Genomic DNA, 24,227 nt, shown 5'->3' with positions numbered 1-24,227 from the left:
ATTTTTCTTTAAAAATATATATAACAGTTAATTGTCTTTAACTCAAGTATCGAAAATAACACCTTTGCATTATAGACACTCAACAAAATAATAACTATTACTATGTTCATTAAGGTAAATGATTGCAATCTTATTCCAAATCATCTTCATCAGCTAAGGCTGGCTACTGGAAAGGTACTATAAAGAGTTCGAAAAGTTTGGCACTAACCCTACTACAGAAAATTTGGTAACATTGATCTGGAAATAAAAGCAGGAATAAAAAAAGTAGTCTGAGTCAATTGTCACAACACTGAAGCACTGTCTTGTTTCCGCAGAAAAAAACAGAATAGATGTAACTCACCTCCATATGTGTACTTAATGAGTCATAGAGGCACCAACAGTGTTTCTATTGTCAGATGCTGCATAGTGGTGCTTATTTACCACGTTAGCAAGAAAAAGCTGATAAAGAGTCTTTTTTCATGGTGGTCCAAGTTACTCAAATATGCCCCAGCTGTTAAGAATGGACTCAACAGTTAGGACTGGATAAGCCATCTATTTTCAATGCTCAGGAAATTGGCACATCCTCACTATTCAAAACTAATGTGAATTCTTTTCCATTATACCAAGCTTCAAAAGCAAAAACTGATTAAAGATCTATGGGGCAGAACTGACCTCAAAGATCAAGACTGAGAAATAGTGAGGAAAAGTTGAGAATAAAAGGAACATCTTAAAAGAGCATACAATAAATTTTGTTTTCATAGTTTTGATACTCAAGAGGAAAACATAGTAAGGAGAACTTTCTCTTTGAAGTACAAAGTTAATTGCTACAAAAACTGACAAAAATCACAATGTCATATTTAAGCTAACAAATATCTGGTCCAATGTTTTATGTAAAGAGATATATTAATATTTTATGATAACATCTAACATCTACCAGCATATGTTTACTTTGCTTTAGAAGAAAAAGGGCAGCCTGATGCCAAGTCCTAAGTAGTTGACCCTTTTGAGCCTTTGTTAAAAGACCTACAAGTTCTGGCATGCCCGAAGATCTAAAATAATTGCTTTTGAGATTTCCCATTAAGACTCAACCACATAGCTCAGCAACTGGGATATCACTAAGGGTCATCCCCCAAAACACAACAAACACCTCCCTCAACACAAACATTATGGGTCCATTTTAATGCTAAATGTCATTAAAGGATTGCCCGTGGGAGGTCTGTGGATCCTCTGTTAAGGGATTTTGTCTGGCCACACACATCTGCTCTAAGAGGAAACTTGGATATTCCTGTTCACATTCGATAAAATACCACTATTTGATAAGCCATCTATTTCCAAGACTCTCAGGAAATAGTACAAAAACAGTTCCACAAATGGCAGTATATTATTCTAATCCCAAGAGATTTTTGTTCCACAGAGGTGTGGATCAGGAAACATGCCTCAGAGTGTTTCAGAACATTAGTTCTGCAGGATGGAAATAGAAACTTCAGGGCAAGAGGAAAGGAATCAGTACTTTGGAAAATTCTGGGTTACACAAGTTAAAAGGTTACTTCATTACTCAGAACCATTCAGAATCTTTAAAATGGGAATGTGCTTTGCAAATCTTCAAGATGGAGAGTTCTAAAACTTATTTGATCATTGAATCTTTTTTTCTCTTTGCCATGTACCTTTTATAGAGCAGTAGTTCTCAATCTTGGCCACACATTGCAATCATGAAGATAGCTTTTAAAAATCTCAATACCTCAACTTCACCCCAGACTTCCCCTCAGACCAATTACATCAGAATGTCTGGGAGTAGAACCCAGGCACTAATAGTTTTTTTAACGGTTCCCAGGTGTGCAGATAAGTTTGAGGACCAACATAACTTTGAGAAACACTCACCTATAAGTTCTAGCCTCTTCTCCAAGCTTAAAAAAATAATAGCCACACTAAATTGCCTTCCTGGACCTATTCAGGAAGAGATCCACAAAAATAAAATAAAATAAAATAAAATAAAATAAAATAAAATAAAATAAAAACCAAAAAACAACTAATGACTAGCAGTAGGCCATCCAACATTCAACTAGCTTTATTACACTGGATGTCAACATGTCTACACAACACCCTATCTCCACCCTACCTCCACACATAGTCATTATTTTCCATGCCATGCTTTCTAGACATGTCTTCAAAACTAGGTCCCTGGATGTTATTTGTTGTCTGCATAATTTTATTCCCCATTTAATTTTCTATGTCATAGAAAAATTGGTTTTTAGCAGATTTAGGAATCATCACCAATACCAAAATCTTACCAAATTGATACATATGGGCCAATAAACAAAGAAGTAGGTGTAAAATGAATTAAAAAGCACAAAAGAGATCTAAGAGTTGTACAATTTAGATTGGTTACCTTTTTTATGTTTTGTGAGACTTTATATTTTTACCAACACTGTTACGTGAGCACCTGAGAATGTAGATTTGAAAACCACAGCCATTGACTGCCACAGAAACAATCTGGGGATTCCACTAAGGGCCAGTAGTCTTGAGGGACTTTAGGCAAGCTGCAATTAATATGACTTTGTAGAATGTTTGCTCAATAGTATACACTATAATTTGGTAGTACACTGAAAGAGAGAGAACCTAAAAAGATCCATACCAGGTTTGCCAGTTCAAACTCTGCTGAATCTGACTCCGACCCCAGAACTGAAAGGCCCCTTGCTCGCCTGAAGGTCAGCTGCCAAACCAACGCTGAAGACTGACAGATTCAAAGAATTAAAGTAGATGAAAAATACCCCTTTTCCTCTAGTTTCCAGGTAAAGTCACTCTTAATAAACACACTGGCCATTCTTAGTACAAGTGAGAAGTACAGTTTTTGACACAACTACCTTACAATTCAATGGAACCCCTAAGACTGACTTGCAAACAGTAACATCACAACACGCCTTGAGTGTCACACAAGCCAGAAATTCATCTATCTCTAAAATCAACTATGCTTAATTTAATCAAGAATAGACAGTAAAGCTATACAAATTTTTTTAATTTGCCTCACTTTTAGTGAATTTTTAACTATAATTTTTAAAATTCTAAATATAAGTCCAAATAGAAAAAAAATCAGATCATCCTTTTGGTTATATTAATACACCTACACTGTGAACATCATATTATATAATAACCTGCCCTAATGTACCATTATACAAAACCACCTATGCCATATAAATGAAAAATTACAGCACCTAAAATCAGCACCTGGATTATTATTCTCCAGTTTTCATCCTAACATGAAAGGCATTCTATGAGGCCTACTCCTAACATGTTCTCCAATCTTCAGTTCCAGAGTTAAACCTCCTCCCTCAGTGTTCCCATAACGCCTATCTTCTAACTCCAATAAAGCACTTTAGTTGTTTTACATACTATACATTCATACAAACTATACACTGAGTTCCCCTGCAGCAGGACCCAAGCTGCCCTAAATATTTTTAGATCCATAGGACTATCACAGTGACTGGCACAGGAAAAGCTATAATAATAAATTAATGTACTTCTTCCCCTAGGACACAAATAGGAAAAGAACCCAGTCTTATCCTTCAAGAGAAGAGTCAGCCATGCAAACAAATAATTATAATATAAGATGATTGCTTTAATGATATATGAAGCATTGCAATACATAAAATGCAATAGGGAATTACAGGCAAAGGACCTGCTAACCCTCTCTATAAAAACAAGGAAAACCTTTAAAGAAATGATCGCCCAAATACATGTTTGCTAAATGAATAAATATTGAAGAACAGGATTATTTAAATTCATAGTAGCCATAAAACTCCTTTATTAGAAAGACACTAAAATATATAGCACAAATGGGAACACTGGCACTCCAGTGAAGAGTGCATATGAACATACCAACCACACCTTCAATAAGCCTTCAAAATCATCTTCATTTTTTTAAAATTTTAAACAATAAAACAATTACATTTAAATGGAAGTTCATTTAAGGCTTCTCATTTTTAATTAATAGTAGTTGAAACTATCTAGACAATGAAGATAATTTTAAGTAAAATTTAAAAAGAAATGGGGTAAAACAACTGGTAGATGATAAAATCCAGATTATAATATGACCAACGCCGTGATGGCTGTGCAGAATGAGTATGAAGATGGTTCTTGGTAATATTCCATTAGTCTTAGTCCAGCCTAGGCTGTAGACTAAAAACAACTCGGGTCTTAGCATAAAAAAAAAAATAAAGTTTCCAGAAAACTATTGGTATTCTTTCAACTAAATCCTTCACTAAATTATAAACGCAGTACTTTGTGGCATTTTTTTGCTTCAAACGTATGGTTTATGAAGAGTCTAGATTTAGAAATGCAGCTTAATGTAAACACAACTCTTGGTATCCTGTATTATCAGAAAGATACAACTTAGAGTTACATTCAAGGTCAAACTTTTAATAGGAAATGGGTGCCTAAATTAAGGAACAAATGCCTCATGTGTTAAGCATTTTTTTCATTTCATGAGTACCTTTATGTAAACAGATTATGAAAAATCTCTTTATGTCTAACAACAATGCTATATTTGCCACAGCATTTTTTCAGTTTCTTACTTTTAAAATACATTTGAGACCATGTGAGCAAAAAAAAATACAATTAAAATGGTAAGACATGATCTATGTATCTACCTGTAAGACACTGGTAAAATGCATTCTTGAGTATGTTATACAGCAATAAGATAGAATGAGGAAGGAAGCTCTCTATGTACTAATACGGAAAGATAACCACGATGAGTTAAACAAGAAAAATCAAGGTACAGAATAGTATATGCAGCATGCTACATTTAGTGATAAAAATGGGGAAAATGTCTTTATTTACTTATATGTGCATAAAGAAATGCTATAAGAATATAGACTCAACTAATACCAGAAGTTATCTGGAAAGGACCAGACAGATGAGGATCAAGGGTGCGAGGGGGAGAATTTTCACTTAAATCTTCCTATATATATTTTTAATTTCTGAACTAGGTTAATGTGTTTATATCTTCAAATATTTAAATAAAAACATTTGGGTGAAAAAAATTAGAAAAATAGGCTACAATTGTGATCATTATAATTCAATTCTATGTTAAGTAGTAATAATTTCCTTACTATCTTTTCTTCCATTCTGGCCTTTAATTATTCAAAAATTCTAGTTCTCAGGAAACAAATTAATTACCTAGCACAAAAAAGCTAAAATATAATTATGCTTAAAGTAAGAATTAGTCCCTCCTCCTCCAATTTATTCATCTAAATTGACGATTAAGGATAGCCAGGCTTATCTGGCTAGTGAAACAGAAATGTATCTCTTTTAACTTCTGATTGGATATCATAAGCATTAAAATTAATATATACATTCCAGTTAAAAAAATTTAAAATAGCTACATTACCCATTAGGCCTATTAATGGGCATTACAATTTTATAAATGTTACCACATTACAATTTCCAGGTGCATGTGTATTTTCCAAATTAAAAAAAAATTGCAAATACTTTTCTGATTTTAAAAACAAATTTAAGGTGCCCTCACTGTCCATAGGAAAAGTGCACCTGTAATCCCCACTGTAGGTGCCTCCTCTCAACACAGACACTGTGTTCCAACCACAGCAGACTTCTGAAGTTGGCTCAGACACAACACACATTTCCAGGGCTTTCCACAGGGCACACCCATGCCTAACTTTCCCACCTCCATTCTCTATCTGCCAAACCCTTACCCAAGTTTAAAAGCTTAGTACAAATAAGTCTGACGCTTTCCTAAATCTTTGTCAGAATTAATCTTTACTTCCAGTTTTATACAACCTAACTTTTTTACAATTAATTAGAAGCCTACAGATCTGCCTGTCCCTTCTAGAATGTGACATCATTAGAAGAAATAACTCCTGTTCATATTTATAGCCTTGTGGATATCCTTGTGGATGTACTAACAACAATGAGAAAAACAAAACCAGATACTGCATCTGGCAGAGGAATAAGTGCATTACCTCATTTGATCCCCAGAATAGCTCTGAAGCCATTTTACAGATAAGGAAACTGAGGCTCAGAGAGGCTAAGTAATGTGCCCAAGTTACTTATACTTATTTACTACAGTTAGTAGGAAGCTTCATTCTGCTTCCTTTGAAGTGTCTCTGCCTCCAAAGTATATACTCTTAACCATTTTGCTTAGAGGTTTGATGACGTTATTATCATTATTACTTTTTCCAAAGAAACAGAATTGTATTTTACAAAGGATTTTCAAATTATAGGAGCCGTTAGAAGGGAAAGGAAAAACAAACTGCCTTTACCATTAACTCTCCTCTACATAACCTGTCACTTTTTACCTGTCCTTCAATGGCCAATAAGCTCATACTCTAGGTTGTTTGCGGACATTTTCCTCTGAGGGTCCCAATCCAATACCTTACCCCTTCCTTTCACTGAGATTAAGCATGGTAGGTGTTGCATTTTGTGATTAATGCCCACCTTGACACTCACTCACCCAGGGCAATAAAATCCTGTGGTCTCAGAAACAGAGGTGGGAATCCCTTGGGTCTTAAGGGATTCGGTCTTAATCTATGCATTCAAATATTTACTAAAAGCACTTGTAAGTGTAAGGCACTGGGGCCTACCCTCTGAGAGTTTACAGAAGAATGAGGAAGATGGACAAACAAGTCATCCAGATTCTTTCTCTCATTATTGTTGGTAATTATGATGATAGTAAAAATAATAAGCAATATCCATGCTTGTAGATTTTCACATACAAATAAGCAAAAATATTAGAATGATTCACAATCAGAGATGAGTGTTGTGGGAGTTCTGATGTATGTTACCTTTTAATTTTTAAACAAGCTCAAGTTTACCCCAAATTTTTAAAAGATCTTCTTTAAGTGATACTTATAAAGCATTCTTTTCTAACACTGTAATGAGAAAAAGCCTTCCTGAGGATGTCAGATTTGTATACTAAACAGATGATTTAAGGTCCCCACAAAACATGTGCTCCTAGAAGGTACCTTAGAGGGTCTTATTCTATAACCCCAGCCTCTGCCATATGGTCACAGCTCAATCAACGCTCATGAAATGAAAGAATGAATGGATGGATCAATGATATAGATTACTTAAATCTAACAAATCTTGACATGGTTATTAGCTCATACATCAGGCACTTTGTACTTCAAGTAAACCGTCAAGATATAAAAAGGAAGGATTCAAGGGAAAAAATAAATTTCTAAAAGAAAAAAGCTATTTTATTCCTACTAGTTAGAGGGGAAAAAACGCTATAAAATAAAATAAGAATAACTACCATCTCATTTCATTCCATGTAATAGTTACAATCCTAAAACAATTTCAAAACCCCATCATCCAGCTCTAAAGTAGTGAGCTCTCAGTAAAGTCTAGCCCATCTCACAAGCAGTTATACCTGAATGGAAGATAAGGGGTGTTTGAGTCAGATAGGAGTGCTCTGTAGGCTTCTTCTGGTGTCTTCTTTAAATAGATTACCTAAGACAGATAAATAGCAACATTTAGACAGATAAATAGAACATTTAGAATGACACAAAACTAATTTAATTACTTACCTAATTTGCATTTCATTTCTTCCATTTTAAGTGACAATTGTCATGGTGATAATGTTGATCTTTAGACAGCAACTGGTCTACAAAATTTCTTTTTCAGCTTGAAGCTGAGCGACAGTCTTTGGCTTAAGGATAGGTAATGGCTTAGAGACATAGGGCAGGTCTACAAAGAGGCCACGCTGGGCTGTTTACAAGGATGCACTGAACAGACACAATGGCAATGACAGTTGCACCTCCATCATTACACTGTGTGCTCACCAAAGACCAATGCGGGCTTCCTTGTCCTTCACAGAAGATCTGCTGTGAGTTATTTCAGTGCTTGGTGAATTCTGAAAGTCATCTCACAGTGAGCACAATACCCATGGGAGGTCTACCAAAGTGGAACACAGGCTTTCCTCTGTCTACTCAGAGGAAAGCCTGTGTTGTTCTCTACATGCTCAATAAAATCACAATGAAATGGGTGAAAATGAGTGCAGGTTAAGAGCATTGGAAAACATATTGGTTTGACTCTTGATACCAGGAATACTTAAATCCCTCTGGTTCAGCATGATAAACTAATCTTAAAGATACAAACAAAAACGAGCTCTTAAAACCAGTGAACAACTTTCATTTAATCAACTTATTGACTTTGTAGTATATGCCAGGCACTGTGTCAGGTACTGGTACCTCCCTTAATGGAATTTACATTCTTGTGGGGCAAAGACAAGAATTAACAAAAAGAAATATAGACTGAGATAAGTGCTGAAAAGGAAAGAAACAGGGTCTTGGAAATAGAGAGGAGCTACTTGGGGTAGCCCAAGGTAGTCAGGGAGGAGTCTCTGGGTGACATTTAGGGTGAAAAAATGGAGGGGGAGATGCATGGGGAGAGCTAAGGGAAAAGAGGAAGGGCTTTCCAGGCAGTGGGAATGACAAGGGCAAGGGTCTTTGAGGTGGGAAAGAGCTGAGTGAGTTGCAAAGAAGGAGGTCAGTGTGGCTAGGGCAGGGAGGAGGGAGGGAGAGAGGGAGAGAGGGAGGGTGGAAGCACAGGAGAAAGCCAGGCAGTGGCCAGGATGTGAAAAGCAATACAAACCAAAAAGAGTTCGGTTTCATTCCAAGTGCAATTTAATTTTTTAATTCTAAGCTGAGGACACTGGTCCTTGTCCTCTATAGTTAGAATCAAATTTAATTCTTAAAATCCTCTCTACCTAGAATTAATGGCATTATTTCCTTTAATACATCCCAACATCAAAATCCTATGCATTTCAGTGACAAGAATGGCAGAGTCCCAGTTCTTAAAAAAGTAGGGTTTTGAGAACGCTTTGAGCTTTAAGCTAGTCCCCTAGCAATATATTACATGTATTTACTTACTAATAATTTAAGTACTAGAAAACACCTCAATTCTGAATTCTCTAAAGAAAGAAAACTAAAATAAATAGATTTTTAAAAACTTCTAACTTTAATAACAAAGCCCATCATTACTTCGTCTGGCAAGTAAACATGAAGGTCTGATAAAGTGCACACCAACCAAAGCTAAATAGGCATGAAACAAGAACAACACTGAAAAGGAAGTAACTGTAAAAGTGCAGCTAGACATGAGGCACAGAGTCTACAAATGGAGAATCACGACTCTAGCTGCAGTTCAAAGAATTACAAAACTCCATTTAAACCAACTCTAATTCTAAAGACCATTTTCAGTAACCAATGTTACAAAAGGTTTTCACTGTACCCTAATGGGTAGGTTATATAACAGAGTTGGTTATAATGCCATGATTTCTTAAGCCTAAAGACGCTGCAGTATTTGAAAGGTGACTATGGCTGCTAAAAGGGAAAGCTGCTTGTAGAAACCTTCTGTGTATGGATTAGATAATTAAAGCTTATACAACAACCACTGAAAAGCAAAATACATTTCCCTCCTCAGGAGCAATTACGTTAATTCCCTTTCATTTTGAGGCAGTCTTTCTGCAGGAGGGAGGCACCAGCCCACGTGAAATACTTCTTTATACTGGCTACCCCACAGGGCTTTGCTCCTCATCTTACCTGCATGACTTAGCACACATGACCCATGTTCGCACATTGTAAGATGAGAGCCTTTGTTTTTATTTTTATCCCAGTGCTCAATTATTGATAAGTGCAAAGTGAAACCCAACAGAGGCTATCTAAATTCCAGGAAGATTCCCGGAGCATCTTTTACAGGTTGACCTTTTACAACCTGAAGGTAGGTACTTGGGCAGAGTGGGGAAATGTTCTCCTGATAAATGAGTGTATTACTGAATGAATGCATGCTGGCTCATTAAAATACCAAATTCTGTTTTTCCAGGAGAAAATATGTCATGTATGTCACATCTTCTTAGACATGTCTCCTTATTAAAAAGAGAAAGAAAGAGAGAAGAAAGAAAAACTAGTTCAGATTAAAGCTCAGAAAGAAAGTAACATTTATTAAGCCTTGCTGTCAAGGAATCTAAAGCTCAGAAAGGTAAGGAACTTGCCAAATTCACATTGTTGCTTCTATGATGGAATTAGAATTCAAACATAGATCTGACTCCAAAGCCCACAGTAATTCCAACACATCTGCTTCAAAATATAAATGCAGTTGGAAGCATAACTATGGAAAAAGATTCTTTCAAGTTCCTAAATGCCATTACACTTCACTCTAAAACTTAGATGACCTCAAATTGTTAACAGGTCATAGCTGTCACCGAGAAATAGGGCTGGGTGAAGATTAGGAGAAAGGGGAACTTTCTACTTTATATTTTTTACTATCACCACATTTCTTGTATTTTGTATAGACGTGTACAAATTTGTTTTTTAAATGTGAAGTAAATAAATCAGTTATAAAAACGTTAAATGTATATTCCTTCTAAAAATAAGGTCTATATTTAATGCTCAAAAATTTGTTACCTGATACTCTAATATTTCTAAAAATATTTTCTGGAAAAAAATAATTTCAATGCATCTTGTAAATACCCTGATTTTTTCCTTTTCTGATTCTAAGGGGAAAAAAATCGGCTGTCTACTCCTCTCACTAGATATAAGCATTATGTAAACCGAAACCAGGAGAATTTTCCCAAAGTTTTGACTGATACAACTTAACACCATTCACATAGTACTTGGTGTACCACATCAATTTACTAAGCGGTACATGCCTCATTTTTATAAAATTGCCCAACTCTTGCCAAGAAGTCCTAGTAACCCTCTCAATAGACTAGCATTTAACATGTACTTTTATTTTTAACTGAATAGGAGTTAACCAATTCAAGTGATTCTTTTTCTGTTCAATTAACTTTGATGCCAGGTACCAAGGAACTAAATAACATTCAATTTCTTTAATAAAAGATTCTTAAAGAGTCGGTATTCTAACATATATATTATCAATAGCTATAAGGTTTTTATTCAATGACAGAATAAAAATTACAGTACTATAAGCCAGTATAATTTATATTGTTTACCAACAATATAATGTTGCCCAAACTTCAATTAATCATGCATTAACTTTCCCAACTTCCAACACATGTACCATCTTGTATTACCATTTCTTTTTAAACAGACATACTCTTTTAATTTAAATCAATTTAATGTAAAATGTTTTATATCATTGCTGTAAATGGAAAACCTGCCATTGAGTCTACACATAAATGAATATTAAAACACAACTCTTAAAATTTAAAATATTTGTGTATATGCACATTGAGAAATAACGTAACAAATACCAAGTTTGCACTAATTTTATAGGGAAACACCAAAGCAACATGGGATGTTAAGTAAAATCCTCTTAGAATTCATCTGCAAATACTTCTAAATCATGTTTTTAAATCCTAAGGTCATTAAATCCTTAAAGCTTGTCAAAAAATAATATATGTGAATTTCAGAAGCATTTTGGAATTTACAACTGTATTTTTCTACTCAGATAATTTAATCTCTCTGATACACAAGGGGACTCTTCAAAGAACAAATAGCTTAATATAGAAGTCTAAACCAGACTCTGAGTCATGAATTTGCTAATGATCTTTCCCTGGGGACATCTGCCTCAAACCTTACTATGTTTTTAGCTTTATTTTTAGGTGTTATTATTTCTCCAAAAAAGTTTTACTGCAAAGTGCTAAATACACACACACACACACACACACCCTTAAATATATTTAAAAATGAGATCTGTGTCCCTCTATTAATTGTATTTATAATCTGTGATTTGGAAAGTGACAATACTCTTGAATATTCAATTTAGCCATCTGAGAGAGTATTCTTCAATTCTGGCAGTTGATTTCCCGTTATTTGTTTAATATTTCACTTGTTTAAAAAGGAGGAAACAAATGCTAAGAACAGCCTTTCCCAGTTAGGTACTGCCACTGGGACATTGACACGATAGCTCTGAAGTTAGCATTCCAACCATTTCTGAGTCAATTAAATTTCTTCAAAATAGAAGTTTCCAGAAAACAGATGTTACTACTTGAAAAGAGTCTAAAAGCACTAAGGTTTGCCAAACATGGAAGATTTATACCAAAAAGGAGACTTTCTTTAAAAGTTTCAGACAACTAGGTTTAGCATACACAGAATACTAAATGTGGACACTACAAAGATGTCATAGCCCATTAATCAGCGGTCATGCTCATGCCCTTTCCTCAGCACCATGTAACTTCTAATTATCAGGCTTACAAGACAGCAGTTGAGGATAGAAATGTAAGAAAATGTTTCTTTCTCTGATAAAGCTAACTGATGTAGAGCACTCACTTGGTTTGAAACCACCACTTCCTAATTGGTTTATTCCAACATCCCCCTTTTCCATCTGGCGTTCTGCCCAGTCACCCAGACCTATAATCTCAAAAGTCACCTTTGACTCTGACCTCTCCTTCATTGGGCCTCTCTCATCAAATGAATACCCAGACTGATTCTCTCTCCACAGTCTCTCTCAGCTAGGGGGTAGACCCAAGTTTGGGAGGCTGAAACACATCATTTGTGGAGAGAAGGAGGAGGATACAAGTATCTTTTCAAATTTTGCAAAAATTTGTTCCTTCAACAACCTTGAGAGAGGGACCTGAGCAAGTGAGAGCCTTGACTCTTAAGTTTCATTAGCCCTCCCGTGAATCTACACTTGACCTTCCTTTTGTGATTATCATTATCACTTTTGAATCCTTACCACCATACTCTAGGACTAACACCGTTTCTCCACCTCCTCTCCTGCCTACTCCAGTGGTGCCACAGTAAGACTCTGAAGTTTCTTTTTTTTTTTTTTTCATCTTATTGTTATGGGGGATACAGAATTGCAGGTTACATACGTTGCCCATGTACCGCCTTTCCCCCCAAGTCAGAGCTCCAGGTGTGTCCGTTCCCCAGGTAGTGCGCGTTGCACCCATCATGTAGGTATATGTCCCTCCCCCCCACCCCCCCTTCCCGAAGACTCTGAAGTTTCAATCCTGCTCGAAAAGCCCAGACTGCCAACACTTCACCAAGATATGGTCCCAGCCTCCCTTTCCAGGTAACTCTGTCATTGTTCATCAAATTATCCCACCCACTAGCCTAGACTCCTGACCATTCCCTAAACATGCCTCCCTAAACATACCTGATGCCTTCTGGCATCTGAGAGGTTCTTTTTTCTGGAATACTCTCCTCACCACCTCTGCCTATTAAACTTATTCCCATTTCATTAGACCTAACTCAAACACCCCAGCTCCATGATGTCTTTCTTCTATAGCTCAGAACCCTTACTCTTAGGACTCCAAATATGACAAACAACTATAAAAGTGAAAATGATAGTGATAAAAACCAAAAGTCATACAGGGCATACTATGTGCCAGGTACTATTCTAGGCACTTTACACTTGGCTCATTGATCCTCACAATCACCCTGAGGTAGGTCCCACTATTATCCCCATTTCCATGTTACACGTGAACCACCATCAGTAGCTCAAAGTCACACGGTTAGGGCACGCATGGTGGAGTCAGGCAGTCTGTCTCCCTCATAGACACTCATACCCACTTCCCGATGAGCTCCTCACAGCTCTTTTGTGGTGATTTTCCTTTAGACTAAAGTAGAAAGCTTCTGGAGTGCAGTAACCAAGTTTCTCATACCTTTATAACCCAGCCAATGCCCCCTATCAGCTAGATGCTCAGTAAATGTATGTTAGTGAGTGATTGCTTTAAACTCACAAAGGTGAGAGTGCATCCATCCCAGAGGATTAATTCAGCTTAGTTAATAATTAGTGAATGAGATTTTAAAAAATGTGTCACTATAACTTTAGTGGTAATGCCCAGAGGAGCTAGTAAAATTAACTTTCCAAGCCCAGCTGTGTGAGAGCATCAAACTAGGTAGAATCAATTCTCCAACATGCTACAGGACAAAGTAATAAAGAGCCTGATTTAAAAAATAAAAGTTGTGGCTCATATGATTTGTATTTGCTTACAGAAAGTATTTAGAGTCAAGGCATACTCCCTGATCCAGATATTCACTCTCCCACCTCCCCTGTGTCTGTTCTGAAGCTACACTCAGCCACTCCCAATACCTGATAAAAGGCAGCCAGCAGGAGGTAAAACAGAACACAAATCACCAGACTTGACAGTAATTCAATCAACACGTGTTTACTTAATGCTTACAATTTGCACAGGAACTGGCACGAATATGAGGACAAAGGAAAGTTTGCAACCTCAGTTAAGGAGCTTAAGAACATTGATAGTAAGAGCTCTAAAGGGGGTGGGGAATGGTCTGAGGTGACCAGACTTGACCTGAGCCTGCCTTGCATCATGGTACCGTTTAGATGGCCACCTCCTCCCCTTCCTTGGGATCACAGCTCTAAACTGGGACAGACTTTTTAGAAACCTGATAAGATCAGGCCCCTGCCTTATGTTCTCAAAGCTCTCTGCCCTTCTCCTTCGAATTCTTACACCACTTTGTTTCTGTGGTTATTCGATTTAGTCTGTCTGCCCAGCTAGGCTGTTAGGCTGAGAGCAGGATTTCCATCTCTTCTGTATCTGCAGGACTCAACACTGTGCCTGGCACATAGCATACACTGAAAACACGCTGGATGGTTGCACAAATAGCGGGCACTTTATGTGAGGAGAAGCACGACATAGACACAGAACACTGATCATCATCTAGACAGTAAGGCAGCAGAGTGTAATGATTAGGCATCCAGAGTCCAGAGCCAACCTGCCTGGCTTTGAATCCAGGCTCTTTCACCTACAAGAGGCATGACATTGTCTATGCTTCTGTTTCCTTACATGTAAAGTGGGGATAGTAAGTGTAACTACCTCATAAGGTTGTTTGCTGGGAAGAGTAAATGATTTAATAACATACGTATAGTGCTCAGAATAGTTCTTCTATTATATGTACCAAGGGACCACAGGAAGGAAAACTTTGCTCCCGAAATTGTTTTTTCTCCTTTTCACTCCCTATATCCATGTGAGGCTGGATTCACACTTTTACTCTTTCTCACACCTAAGCCCTAAAGCCTGTCTATGTACACAAACATCAAAACATGAAGTTGTAAGTGTCCCTCGTAATTGCTATATATCAAAACCATAACACAGAGACCATCATTTAGTTCAACCCTCTTATTTATTTTGAAGTACAGACATTGACCTCACCCTCAGTTCTGCCTCTTCAAACAGCCTCCCTCGTCTCCTGGTGCCTTAGTATCAACAACCATAAAATAAATGCCACTGGCCCGTGCGTTATCAAACCCATTGTCAAAATAACAGAAGATCCCCGAGGTGGCCATGTCCTTCTCCAACAAAGTACATGTAAACAGAAGGGAGGTAATATTATTAGTACTTTACTCATTTTCTCATATTTGAACTTCTCATGAACAAAAGAATAAGATTACCAAGCTGGGTTTGTTTTTAGAGAAGAAAAGCAATTACCAGTTACCTGCAAAGAATGAACCACAGAAGTCCATGGAAAGAACATCTATAAGAACACACTAAGAGGCAAAAAACTGCAAAAAGCTGAAATATAAAACTTTTAAACTCTTTTCTTTGGCTCCCAAAACTTGTTCCTCAGACTTTTTAAATGTCAGAGCACTTTATTTATAAACTGCTTTTTCCTGAAGACATTAAGTCTTGTCATACACAAGCACAAATAAAATGTTTTAATTTTATTTTTAGCCACATATTATTCTTAATCATTTCCTCCCATTATATCCAATGACTAAGAAAACAATATCTGTATTCAACTTTACAATTTAAAAAAAAAAAGGAAGAAGTTATACATTTCTCAAATGTAGAAATGATTCTTCTTTTGCTCTAATTGCCTATGGAATAGAACTATCCAATGTGAAGCAATCACTTACAAATGAGATAGGTCAGTCTGATTACAAACCAGAAATGCAACTGTATATTTAAAATAATCTGTATTTTGTTCATTCTATTTTAAATCTGTCATGCTAAATAGTCTAATTAAAACAGAATGAGAATGAATGCATCTTATCTCCTACAGTCTTTGAACACATTGTAAAAGAAAGTAAGTCACTCTTCCTGTTCTTCAAGTTTTGAGTCTATTATAAATGACAGATTATGAAGTCAGCAAAATACAAGACAATGCATCTGCTTAACAAATATGGAGGACAGACTAATTATAGAACAAAAGCAGAACCTGACATCAGGTCCCTATCTCCATTGCTTATTTATACCCTAAAAATACTTAATTTCATATCTTTATAAGAACAAGGTCTAAAGATAACTATGCTTTTTGTTTGAGGTGATGTTTACTCTGAAATACTCATGTGACATCTAATTTGAAGTTGGGATTTGATATACAGTCAACAAGGAGCAGACTTTATTCTATACATTTGAGAATTAGTTTGGAATAGAAATATTCTCCCACCCCTCTCATGGGTATAATCAGAATAAAATCAGTGAGAGTTCTTTGATGGGCAATTTAAGAGAATTACAGACAACATTAGCCATGTGTGTCTTCCCATATAATTTGACGGGAGCCAGCATTTTCATAACCAGCCTAAAAAGATATCCTTCCAGAACTGACAGCTACAGCCAGGACAAATATACATCTCTTGCTAGCATTGTGTCAGTGACAGTATGGCCTTTTTCTGCCTGAGGTGAGCTCACATTCCAACACAGACATCACTGAGCTGCTTGTATCACATTGAAATAGCCCAACTCTCTATTAAGCAAACCAAGGAAACACCAAGCCAATGCTCTCAGCAAACAGACACCTAAAGGGACCCATTAAAGGGAAAAAGGAGAAAATGTTTGGTCCCAAGAAAACCTGAGTCCCTAGCCTCACACAAGCTGAGCACAAGGCTGTTATGTTACAACACGCAGATAACCATAACTTCGTACATCATCTATCACTGGTCATCGGAAGGCAATCTCTGCATAAAACACAAAAACAGACTCACTCCCGAATATCACTTGAATAATGCACACTCTCAAATGGAATGGTTTCACGTTAAAAACTCCTGGTGCTGAGTTTCACTGCTTACTTCTGAGTATAATATGAGCCTTATTTCAAATAAACCTTCCAAATGAAGAAAGAAAAGTGAAAAAAGGTAAGAAAAGTGTATTCTTTAAACCAATGACTGAATTTGATCAAGCTTAAAAGGCAACCAACTATCTATTTATGATGAAGATCTGATGTAGATATACCATAATAGACTATGATTCAATGTTTTAATCCTCTTAACACCTATTATCAATAACAAACAGTCCTTAACTTGCAAATAAACTATAGTCCAAAAGTGTATTTGTAAGGGATAATATTTTGAATTCTGGAAATATTTTCCCAAAGATATAATCTTTTAAGATTTTAAGTTTCTTAGGCTAGTCTAAAAATGATAATATTTTCCATATTATAATTAAAATTATATATCTAAAATAAAATGTAGTAGAAGACATTATTTCAGAAACTTAAAACTAAAATAATCAAATTAAATAAGTGTGTTTGTTTTTTAAATTCTCTTCCCTCAATGCTAACACTTGAGGAAAAGCTAGATTAGAAAAACATGAGGAAATCAATGAATATGTTTATAAGGACTTACAGTAAACCTTTAATTATTTTTAATGTTTTGATTGGTACTTTGTTATATATAATTCCACTTCAAAATGCATAACCGTTCTCAATATTTGGCATTATAATTAGGACTGATTGCAAATCTAAGGCAGTGAAAGGCAGAGCAAATATGAGAGAAGAAGGAGCTTCTTGTTGTAACTAGAGGGAAATAATTGGGAAGAAAGGTAAACAAAAAGGTTCAAAAACTTTCTGGGTATACATAGGAGGAAGCCTACCAAACTTGCCAGGGATAGAACTCAACAAGGGTGGGCTGTTTCTCATCGACTTATGTCAACTTAAGGCAGCCCATGATCTCCTAGGAGGAGGGCAGGAGCTAGACCAGACAACTCAAGGTTTTCATTCTAGTAACTACAGCATGTATCTGAGGGACTTTAAATAAAATTGTTTTTAAAATTAAAATTTTAAAAAGCCTTTTCAAATACAGCCATCTTATTCTTTTTCAAATTTTAAGAAGTTTGTGAGATGTTATCCAAACTTCTAAGACAGAAACCACACAGCATGTGAACTAAATCTCAGGTCTAGAATCTCATAATAACTTGTAAGCCACTGTTCTTTGAATTTACTTAAGAAAAGAAAACTAACAATGAACATCAAACAAGGAACTCTTTGTTCTCTTTCATTATTTACAAAAGACTTCTTGCTTAGAGAAAGCAGGAGAAACAAGAGTTCTGCCCACCAGTCAGGTGTTTACAGACAGGATTCTGTGGCAATTTTTCTATGCATTAGCCTGAACTGTTCAAACATATGCCACATGCCAGCACTGTCCTTCAAGAAGATAATAAAATTAATCATTCTTAATGTTCACACATTTTTAAAGTAACCATGCTCCCTACATACATTAGTTCACTAATTCCACAAATAGTAGAATTGAAATGAGTAAAGGCAACTCCTTAAATAAAAGTAACTTAATTCTCAGTGTAATTCTATCAATTTTTTTTAAAAAAGTAACTTTAACTCACCAACAAATCTATTGTATACATATCCAGTATGCATAATATATAGGACGTCTACCCACCTTCCCTACAGCTGCTGGGGACTTCTCTCCCATCCTGGCTCACTACTATAGGTAGACCTCACTACTTTGGAAAACAGGCCCCTTCAACCCTGGCCAGCAATTTCCAACCCCCATCTTTTGATCAACAGCAAGACTTGCACTGCAGGTTTACTGGTAGTAAGAAAAATGAGGAAGGGGAAAGGGAAAGGAAAAGAAGGAGATGAGCAGAGACTTCTCCACAGTTCTACACATAGGTAATTCATATCTTCGTTCATCAAAGAGTTACTGGTACCAGGCACCATAGAAAAATACCAAAAACAAAGCAAATATGTTCCTGACTTCATCGAGTATACCTTTTATATTATTTCAGATCTTCTAATCCAGGGGGTCCCAACTTTAAGTATTACTCACAAAAACCTTTAAAGCTGTTTTAAGATATAGATATCTAGCTGGGCACAGTGGCTCATGCCTGTAATACCAGCACTTTCGGAGGCCCAGGCAGGAGGATTGCTTGAGCCTAGGAGTTTGAGACCAGCCTAGGCAATACAATGAGACTCCGTCTCTACAAAAAATTTTAAAAATTAGCCAGGTATGGGTGCACATGCCTGTAGTCCCAGCACTTTGGGAGGCTGAGGTAGAAGGATTGTTTTAACTCAGGAGTTCAAGGCTGCAGTGAACTATGATTGAAGCCAGTGCACTCCAGCCTGGGCAACAGAGTGAGACCCTGTATCTAAAAAAAAAAAAAATCTTTAAATAAAAATAAATTTTAAAAACTTTTTAAAAATTAAAAAGAAAAGATATAGATATTCTGACCTCTCCTCCCTGAGATTCAAATTCACCATATATGTGGTCTGGCCTATGGGTATTTTAATATATTATATAATTATGATTGGGGACCACTATTATAGGTGTTATCCTTCTATAAATCAGAAGGCTAAATACCTGAATTATACTACAGAACTACAAATAAACATTACTCCCTGTAAATTAGTACAGCCATTATGGAAAACAGCATGGAGGTTCCTCAAAAAACTAAAAATGGAACTACCAAATGATCCAGCAATCCCACTACTGGGCATTTATCCAAAGGAAAGGAAATCAGTATGTTGAAGAGATATCTGAACTCACATGTTTACTGTAGCACTATTCACAACAGCCAAGATACACAATCAACCTAAGTATCCAACAGATGAATCCATAAAGAAAATGTGGTATGTATATACATACAATGGAATATTACTCAGCCATAAAAAAGAATGAAATCCTGTCATTTGCAGCAACATGAATGAGCCTGGAGGACATTATGTTAAGTGAAATAAGCCAGAAAGATAAATACTACATGATCTCATTCATATGTGGATGCTAATAGTGTTGATCTCATAGGAGTACAGCAGAAATAATAGTTACTAGAGGCTGGGAAGAGGGGAGAGGAATAAAGAGAGAGGTTGGCTAATGGATACAAATCACAGCTACATAGGAGGAATAAGTTCTAGTGTTCTATAGCACTGTAGGCTGACTAGAGTTAACAATAATCTACCCTATATTTTCAAATAGCTAAAAAAGAGGATTTGGAATGTTCCCAAAAAAAGGGAATGATAAATGTTTGAGGTGACAGATAAGCAAAATATCCTGATTTGATCAATATACATTGTATACAGATATTGAAATAGCACGCTATACTCCATAAATATGTACAATTATTATGTGTTAATTAAAAATAAGCTTAAAAATTTTTTAAATAAATAAATAAACATGATTCCCTTAGCTTTAAGAGACAGTTGATATAAAAACAAAGGTCTACATTCTCAATGAAATTCCAAGACAACATCAACGGGCTTTGCCAATGTCCTTTACAACCCATATAACAAATCCACCACTTAGTTCACATGTCGACCTGTAGGCACCGAGTTATATTTTAGGGACATAAAAATGCAGATGATAGGGAAGGTGACAGAGAAATCAGACCACTGTGGCAGAGCAGCATAAGAGAAATCTGTGAATGGTTCTGTGTGCTATGGGACATTAAAAGAAAAAAAAAAGAGAGAAATCTGAATCATGTAGATCATCCTATCATATAGAGCTTCAAGTGGCACTCTAAAAGATGAGTTTAAAAAGTGTTTTTAAGTGCAAATCAGATCATTTCAACTCTCTAACAACTCCACACATCATGGAGACTAAAATCTAGACTCACTCTCACATGTAAATCCAAACTCACTCTCACATATGAGCCTCAGCAGAGACCTCAGCCCTCATCACCTGCAGTAGCCTCTTCAGCATCTGCGCCAGCCACAGCGGCTTTGTCAGGGTTCAGTCATTCCAAGTTCATTTCCACCCCAAAGCCTTTGCACATGCCATTCCCTCCGCCTAAATGTTCTTCCTCTTTTTTGGCTTCATTGTCAACACATCACAGAGGGCTTCTCTGAACTTGCAATGTGAAGTTGCCAGCCACTCACCAGCACATCACCAGCAGCCTTCACTGACCTTTGATTTGTTTTCCCAGCAAAATCTAAGCTCTGTGAGGACAGGGATTTTATCTCTCTTGTTCACTGCCATACCTTTAGAGCCCAGAAGAGTGTCTAGCCCAGGTGCTCAATGAATGTTTGTTCAATGAAAGAATAGACAAATGAACCAGACAGAAGGGGAGAAGGAAAGATTATCTCCCATTAAAAAGAATACAGAATTTTTATTTAACAGGGAAGGCTACAGCAGCCCTCTACTTCCCCCTTTGGACTAGACTACCTGGAAAATTAAGTTTTGAGCTTCAGTAAGTTAGAGCCAGTTTCTGTTACAAACAACCAGAAAACTCCAATTATGACAATACTGCCATTCTATACATTAGCCAATTAAGAAAGAAGGAGGAGGAAAAAGCAGGAAAAACACAGCAATAGGAGAGAAGTGGTTAGAACAGAGGAAGGAGAAACAGGTGGAAATAGAAAAAACAAGAAGAGAGAGGGACAGATACACAGAGATAAAAGTAGTAGCTGATGAGGAAAGAGGTAACTGGTTATTTTATACAATGGATGAGGGTTGTCTAAGTCAGCTGGGGCTGCTAAGGTAGAGAGGAAAAGGACTGGAATGCCAATGATAGAGGGGGTTCTTGTCCCTGCCAGTTCTACCTCCTACCTCCTATGACAAGATACTTAATCTCTCTGGGTCTATCCTCTCTCTGGGGGGTGAGGATGGGGAGTGGAGAGGAGTTGGGGTGGCCCGGCAGGGCAGGAGAGAGCCTCTCTAGGGTGTGTCTGTTCCTGCAACTCAACAAAGAATCACCGCACACAGCTCCACTAGAGTAGTTCTTCAGAGGGGAAGTTATTCTCTGCGCTGCTAGAGTAGACACCGTTAAAGTCAGAGGCCCTCCAATCTCATCCTGACGTTTTTGTACATAACCTGAGATCTAGGTTAACCAATGTTCCTTAAAAAAAAAAAAAAAAAAAAAAAAGCAAAAAAGTAAAATGGAGTTAATAGAAGGAGTCCTGTGATTCCCATTCTGGGTAAATCTCAAAAAGTTTAATTGTAACAAAAGAATCTTAATCAACAACTTAAACCTGATTTCCTTTTCTGTAAAGTAAAAATACTTTCATCATTCAGTACACGTGTAAAATCTAACATCTAATATTAATATATATTTTTAAAACTCCTAATGATATTAGTAGCACAGCCCAATGCCAGGATATTTTAAAAGTTTTGGGTTTTTGTTTTAATTCATATATCTGACTTAGAGGCAGTAAAACAAAATGATTTTGGGAACTTTTAAAATGTTATCCCCATTTTGTCACTATTTTCATTACATTTCACAGATGTGTTTCGGGGGTGGGGGAGAGGGGACCGAAACCTTAAAATTTGGGTAAAATATGTAGCTTGCTGCCAAAACTATAACTCATTTGCAGGAACTGAGAATTTTCTCAAAATTTCACACTTTTCTAAAGGGAATATAAACACTTTACCACATTCAAACTAATGAGATTTAAGGTTTCCCCAATTCCAAGACAGATAATACCCCATAATGCTATGAGGGGAGGTACAGCATATTCCTAAATGCTTTGTACAGGATGGATCCATTCCCATATGTTTTAACAAGCAGTTGATTTCAATCAAAAGGCTTGCAGCTGGGACCTTAGAGACAACGATAAAGGGCAGGGCCTGGGGGTGGAAGTGCTATGACGAGGACCCTGAGCTTGGAGTCCCTCTGCATCATTTCTCCTTTAACACAAGATCAGTGGCCTTTGGAAATCTAAATTCCTTCCAGGGTTGTTTCTCTCATTCATTCCTATATTCATTAAAACAGCAGAGATACTCATACGTGGAAGCTTTAAAAAGCTGATTTTGTTGAAATAAAAAGTACAACAGAGGATACTAGAGGCTGGCAAGGGTAGGGGGTGGAGGGAATAGAGAGAGATTTATTAAAGAATACAAAATTCCAGCTAGATAGGGTAAGTTCTAATGTTCTACACCACTATAGAATGACTATAGGTAACAACAATATATTATATAGTTTCAAATAGCTAGAAGGAGGATATTGAATGTTCCCAACACAAAGAAATGATAAATTTTGAGATGACTGATATGCTGATTACTCTAATCTGTATCAAGACATCACTATGTACTCCTTAAATATGGATGTTATTATGGTCAATTTTAAAATATAAATAAAACATTTTAATAAATAGCAGAGAGGCACTCTGTTACGCACTGGGGTTACAAATATGAGTAAGAGTCATCCCTTTACTCAAGGAGCTCATTCTTATGGTGGAGAGAGTGCAAAGCAAGGAACTCTTTCTGTTAGGTAGATAGCGAGGGATTCTGGGTCCCCCATCCCGGTGCCATCCCACCTTAATCCTATCTGGAGTTACTCCCATACCTGAGGGAGGGGGGAATACCCTACAAATCTGCCAATCAGAACTTAGCAGCCAACTGTAAAAGAATCCAGAGGACTCTCTAGCCCACGGGTCAAGCAGCATAGATACCATAGAGTCTGGAAAGTGACCTAGAACAGCCAGCTTTCAGAGAGGCTCAGGGGAGATCCATCCGCATGTGTAGTAAGACTCAGGTCATATAACTCTCAACTGTCCAAAGTGGTTCCATGGTGACATTTGAACCATGGGGAGGTCCCTATCCAGACACCATAAAACAAGACTGAGACCATAACCACACCCTTCCTTTTGATGATGGGTCTGGTCGTCATCTGTAGCGTATGTATCTCACTCTGTAAACCTATATCTTGCCCTTGCTCTATGATCCTATCTTTCTCTTCTCAATAAACCTCATTTTCATGCTTGCCTTACTTTGCTGTGTCTGGTCATTCTTTGGCCATGAGCGCACCAAGAACTATCATTTCAGATCCAAAACCCGACAATTCTAGTAGATCATATTATACACAATGAATTGCAAGATAAGGTGAGAAAAACTAGGAGGAAGCCATATTCTGGGTCTGGTCGTAAGGAAATGACAAAGTGAACAGCTGGGGGTAGGAGGGTGAGTGAGGGGTAGGCAGACAAATTAAGGAAAAAAACTTCAGGAAAGGTTTATCTGAGAAGAGGATTATGGTTTTCTTAACTAACTAAAAAATTTCCCAAAGTGGGCCCACTAAATGACTTACACACCCACTCTCAAAAGAATTGTAAGTCTGAGTCATCCTACAGTGTGTATATTCACATGGAAAGGCTTGTCTGTCTGCTCATTAATTTCAAACTATGAACCACAAATATTTCTCCCCTACTAAATAA

General features: G+C 36.8%; 1 protein-coding gene across 4 annotated transcripts in view; it reads right to left on the bottom strand.

Moving 5' to 3' along the window:
- CDC14A (cell division cycle 14A) overlaps window positions 1–24,227 on the bottom strand; it is a 169,242-nt gene that overhangs the window by 91,616 nt on the left and 53,399 nt on the right. For all 4 annotated transcript variants that reach the window (XM_069478288.1, XM_069478290.1, XM_069478289.1 and 1 more), the window contains exon 5: window positions 7,361–7,440. In XM_069478288.1, coding sequence (XP_069334389.1) covers window positions 7,361–7,440 — 80 coding nt within the window. The remainder of the gene's footprint in view (window positions 1–7,360; window positions 7,441–24,227) is intronic.

This window comes from Eulemur rufifrons, chromosome 8 (assembly GCF_041146395.1).
Source record: "Eulemur rufifrons isolate Redbay chromosome 8, OSU_ERuf_1, whole genome shotgun sequence".
Classification (NCBI taxonomy): Eukaryota; Metazoa; Chordata; class Mammalia; order Primates; family Lemuridae; genus Eulemur; species Eulemur rufifrons.
The sequence above is the reverse complement of the archived record's forward strand: the minus strand, read 5'-3'. Positions and strand labels throughout refer to the sequence as shown.